Genomic DNA, 6,000 nt, shown 5'->3' on the forward strand with positions numbered 1-6,000 from the left:
AGAGTGGAAACCACCGAAGTTACTACAGGTCTCACCGCTCTGGGTCGACTTCGGCAGCTCTTTGGGAAGCTACAGACTCTAGGCAGCGTGGAAAGCATGCGAGATGCTGCACACACCACCAGGGCCATGACAGATAGCCCAGTGTCCTGAAAGACAGCCCATAAATTACAGAATTTAATCAGCAGAAAGAACAAGAAACAAATTAGTTTTACAGCAGTATCTTGGTACGCGTTTCTCCTTGACACGTAAACTTCCAGGACTTTACGGAACACCCAAAACAAGCTTCTCACTTGGGCATACAAAATCCTACTTTACCTTTACCGTTTGTACAAAAGAGCAGTGCATTTTATCCTTGCTCTCTGGCACGTATAAAAAGGAGGAGGAATTGCATAACACTTTTGCTCTCAATATCTGAGCAAGATTCCACTAGCAGGCCATATGTAATGCAATCTTTCAAAGTTGTCGTCACTTGTCAGCTTGCTTTATACCATCATCCCACCTTCCCCACATGGTAAAAGCTGGCAAGATTCCTTTTTGTAGCAGAAGTCTTAAAACCAAAAGTTTCTCCTTCCCACAGGAAGTCCTACAAACAGACACCACCGGCCCACGACTTGAAGCCAAAGCAGCACCTGACAGCAGGGACCTGATCCACCAGTAGCACTGTAAGTATTACAGCAAAATAAATAAACATGTAGGAATCTACCCCAGCCAGCAGCGAGTCCAACATTTTCCTCCAGCTGCATACTTGTCTCAGTAAACCTCTACTCATAACAGGGAGCTTATTCCACTGACTCTGGCACGGAGAGCTCCCAGTTCTACTGACATTACAGTTTTCAGAAGGTGAACTGATGTGGAATGGGTAGAGGGTTACCTTTGCTCAAAAATAACACGCTCTATAGTTTTCACCTCTTCCCTGACTGTCAGAACTTGTTTCCACAGCTTGTCTTAAGGCACCTATTTTGCAAGAACAACTCCAAAATCAGACAGTTTTATTTTCTGTTGTTTGGATTTCTGTGGTGTTGCCGTATGAGGTTTAGGCCAGTGGCCCACAGAATTACATCTCAACACTTTTGGAAAGAATATTGTCTTCCTGGAAAATATACAATCCATATTATACTACTATATAAAATATTTTATGGACTGCAAAACCAAAAAAGTCCAAAAAACTCTGGGAATAGCAGGGAGCATAAGTACTTCTGGCTGAACTTAGTCAAGAAACAAATAAAAATGCCTACAGCTGACTTCTAAGAAATTTGCAGTTCCCTCCTCTCTATCTATTTATTCTGATTTTAATATTATAAGAAACCATAATTTATCTCATCATAAGCTCTGTTTTTAAAAAAAAAAAAAAAGAAGGGGGGAGGAGAGAGAGGGGGAAGAGAAAGAGAACTTACAAGTAAGTTTTTCTGCATCCTCCACCCCCAACTGATTACACAACTCTCGCCCGCCTTCTTGTTCCTGTTCTTGATCATGACAATGCAAAGCTAGTCAGCTGGCAGACTGCAGGCCACATGAACCAAGACCAACCAAATTGGTCACAACTAAGATCAAGTGCCATGGTGCACTCTGAAGCCAGCCCACAACTTCAAAACAGCCTAGGAAGCTTAACGAGATTATTAACTACCTCTAAGCTCAAGCATCAGTAAGACTCAGGGTATCCCTTGGATATTTTAATAACCAGTCTTGAACAAGAAATCAGGCCTAACTCTAGCAAGTACAATAACACATTCGCTAACAAAAATGGCAATGAAGTGTTTTATTAAAAATGCTGAGGGGAAAAAAATTGTTATCAGATTTTTTGGAGCATGCCATATACATCTTCATATGTACCAGAATTACAAAGGCATTGAGTTTTGCACTGCCTCTTCCTCTTCACCCACAGCACAGACCTTCTCCAGGCTGACCAGTCCAGAACTTGAATTGAGCGAAGAGTCAGAAACAATATCTATGGGGTCTAGAGAAGACAAGACAGGAAAAACAGCACTGACAATAGCCGAGGACAAGAACAAAGGAGCAGTTGATACCAATCATAAATCATGACCTGCAGCTACAACGGCACCCCAAAATAAGCACTGCTTTCAAGCATTACATAAAATTGTAACAATAGACTACTACTAAAAATAAAGCTAACTTGATATCAAGTCTAGTCGCAGCACAGAATCTACTTTTCACACTGGTAAATGGAGACCTGATTGTATGATGCTGTGAGCACAGACTATCTACTTTTAAAATTTTTTTTTTCCAGAATCCTCTTCAAAAGGGCCAAAGACTTCACATACACTCAACACACTGAACCACAAGTTTGCACAATCAAACTTCTACTTTCTTTTTCCCTAAACAAAAGCTATGTGTACACAAACAAAGCAAAGTAGAATCATGTCCATTACTACCCATATGCAGTTTTCCTTCTTGCAGCCGAGTCTTCTCCCACTGCTGTTCCACAAAGTTCTGGCATGCAACTCATTGTTGGAACAGACCAAGACCAAACACAGAGAAGTGAAAGCAGAAACATCTCTTTAAAGATGACATTTTGAGACATTGTGAAAGAAAAGCATGAAAAATGACGTAATGGATAATGTGTTACCGTCTTCACTAGCAAACAGAAGTTCTTTGAGCACACTCTGAAACTAAGGGATTGGGTGGGAGGAAGACAAGGAAGAGAAGCATTGCACTGAGTCCTCCTGACTTTAAAAGATGGCTTACCATTTGGGACTGTCTAATTGGAAGAAGACAAACTGTGAAAACAGATAACTGGAAACAGGGCTGTTATCCTTGATCTCAGCAGTACTTTGTTCATTGGCTACTGTCACAGGGTAATACACCAGCTGCAACTCTATCGACACACAAAATATGCCAAGGTTAGGAAGTAAATACTCTATTTGGATGGGAGACGAAAGGTCAAATTTCACCCACTGCAAAACCAGACATTAAAAAAAAAAACAAACCAACAACAGAAAACCTCCGTGATAATGAAGATACACGTGGCATCTGCCAATTCACAAATAGGAAATGAGAGAACTACCCGCACAGCTGACGTGAACAAAGTATAGTGGAGCTGTAAAGGAAAGGTGAGACTGGGTCTGTAATGAGTGACACAGAAAGACCAGCGCTACTCGTGAGAGAAAATACAGAGGAAACACAGCATAAAAGGCAGGAACTGTCGGTTCCTGTTGCCTATGCATCTGAAATACATAACATTCCACTCCGTGAGCCTCAAATTCAAGAATATATGAAATTCAAGGAAAATCTGGAAGTAACAGAAGAAACGAATTACAGAGATGTCTTTGAAATTAAAAGAAAAAACAAACAAACAAACAAACAAAACAAAAATAAATGAGTCATCCTAAGAAATAATTAAGGCCTGGAAAGCAACACTATTAGAACTTCGAAATTTTTAAGGCCTACCACTTTAAGCACTTATTTTTGGATTAGGGTGGAGGGGAAGTCAGGAGAGATGAATCTGGCACAAATCATATGGTTAATAACCAGGGGTAATGAAGAGAAACTGAAAACAATTGAACATAGCAGCTATAAATCACTGAAGTTCTCAGAAGAGAGACTTGGATTAAGGTCTGGACTGGTTTGCTAAAGGGAAGGAGGAGTCATCAAATGGTCCCTTGAAAGTCAGATTGGGGAAAAATTATACACCAAACAAAATTACTTGTAGGAACAGTTCTGTTCCAGCACCAGAATGGATCAAATTATCTAAATTTAAAACAAAAACCTTCTGATTCCCTCCAATGAATATTACATACACAATTGAAATAATTCTGCTATTTATATCAAATTAGCTAGAGTGCTGTGTCCCAAACAGCACATCAGCCATAGGTGAAATTAAACAACTAACGCAAAAATTGGATTGCCAAGCTGCTCTATGGGTGGATTTTAAACATGATCACAGAAATCAGAGGCTCTTGCTCTGCTATCTTCCTCTAATCATCCATATATGCAAGGATAATATCCACCCTCAACTGCGGCTTTCATGACTTACTGGCGTTTATAATGAACTACCAGGCATGCCTCATCTTTGTAAGTAGAGAGGCAAAATAATCTGTCAGTAAACACTGACTTACATTACGCAAATCTTCTTTTCTGTCTTTTAGTTCAACAGAACTAGAAAGAGATGATTCATGGTAAGTACAGACAGAAAGGTTTCTGCAGGCCCACACCTGCAATATTTCCCCATAGAAGTGGCTGCACCACAATCCAGCAGCATGCCTTACGCTCCCCCTGTTGAGACACACCTATGCACGTGTTGCGTGAAGTCACTCCGCGCCATCACTGAGCCTCAAGATGACGAGAGCCTACACAGAGCTAGTATACCTCAGGGAGTGATACTATGATGTAGCTTAAATACTCACAGTAAAAAATTACATAATCTTATCAATATAACTGCATTCTCTTTCTTTTGAAGTGTTGACAAATCTTTTAACATTGACATAAATTATAACTTTTAATTACTTGTACTATTTATTCTTTTGCACATATCTTAATTAGATATACTTAAAATCAACTCAAATTAAAGATCCTTCAGTTCTATAGCCCAAGTTTCATTTAACAGATGCACTGGCCTGGGTTACCTAGAAGCTGCCAGCATCTCCCCTCAGGTGCAAATCGTTTGTATATTTCAAGTACCTCCAGTGAAACAAAAAAAAATTAGACAATTTCTATTTCTCAAACTGCCAACTCAAACTTTTCACTCCTCCTCCCCGCCCCCGCCAGTTCCTCTATTTCCCTTCTGCTCTCTGCTTTCTCCAACAGCCGCCCCATACACTTCTCCCCAGAAAAACACAGGCCCAATGCAACAAGTAGCTCTGATCTGGTGACAACTCCTCAGTTTGATTCCCAGCTGTGGTCCCAAGAGAGAGTCCCCTCTTTGCTCCACTCCAGGACAGCACCTACGCGTTGCATTTTGCTGTAGAAGAATCCTTATACTTAAAAGGGTCAGAGGAGCTTTAAAAAGAAACTTGGAACCAACAAAAGGCATAGCCTGTCACCTATCAGTTCTTTGTGGATTACAAAGCAGTATTTTGTAGTCAAAATAGTCTTAGAATAAGTGTTCTTAGTTGCAGTAATTTCCCAGACTATTTCATCTTTGGTTTCTCAAGTACAGCCCCAGTGTTGTAGCATCCATATTACAAGAAGTAACGAGGAATATAAGTTAATAAAATTAATTCACGGAAATCATGCCCTAATAATATTTTCTTTGTGCAGGAACATAAGATCTAAATATGGAAACAAACTTGCTTTTAAATATTGAAAGTGGTATTGAATACAAAAAGAATTTGCTTTGAAAGACAGCCCACCTTTTGCCTACTTATCAAAGAACGAATATTTTCATCTATAGTTCTGCATGGAGCTCTAGAAGTCAGCTGGCATCCCGGGAAAATGCAAGAACATACGGCAAGTATCCCAATGACGTTAATACCAACTAGGCACTAGAATAAGCATGCAGGACCAGGGCCTTCACTCTGAGAACAGAGCTTGAGGGGTGAGGGAAATGTAAAATACAGTCAGCAAGAAAAAAGATCTGACTTAGAATAAACCTTTTTTCTTTACCAGCAAGTTAAAAAGTTGCATCACGGAACACCTGAGCACTGATAAACCAGATCTGACAAGGGTAACTGACATCCCTTCTGAGCCCAGTTCATTTTACTCAATGAAGATGCACCGACTTACAGAAAGACAGTATTCTGATCTTCAAGAGAGGTGGGGAAGTACATAAAACACATTATTTCCTCAAGCGTTCCAAATCAAAGCTTTACAACTAGCCGCAAGCAAGAACCTTTAGAACCGGGCAGACACAAACACACAAAACCAACTTACCAAAAAAGTATCCGCAAAATGTTTGCGACCAGTAACACCAGGCAGACGTAGGTGGAGAAGCCCTCTGCGTTCTGTGTCCGCCGGATGTCTCTGTACTGGGGAATGTAGGGCACCACGCCGCCGAACACCATGGCCCCCGCAGCACCCCACAGCACCAGCTGGTGCATGGGGACC

The 6,000-nt window shown here is 40.7% G+C and overlaps 1 protein-coding gene across 1 annotated transcript in view; it reads right to left on the reverse strand.

Annotated features, from left to right (window-relative positions):
- The window catches only part of PQLC1 (PQ loop repeat containing 1), a 62,489-nt gene extending 56,496 nt beyond the window's left edge, over positions 1 to 5,993 (reverse strand). Inside the window, exon 1 of the mRNA XM_009894947.1 lies at positions 5,827 to 5,993. Within this exon, the coding sequence (XP_009893249.1) occupies positions 5,827 to 5,993 (167 nt within the window). The remainder of the gene's footprint in view (positions 1 to 5,826) is intronic.
- Between the last annotated feature and the right edge of the window lie 7 nt (positions 5,994 to 6,000).

This window comes from Charadrius vociferus, unplaced genomic scaffold (assembly GCF_000708025.1).
Source record: "Charadrius vociferus isolate BGI_N301 unplaced genomic scaffold, ASM70802v2 scaffold51, whole genome shotgun sequence".
NCBI lineage: Eukaryota > Metazoa > Chordata > Aves > Charadriiformes > Charadriidae > Charadrius > Charadrius vociferus.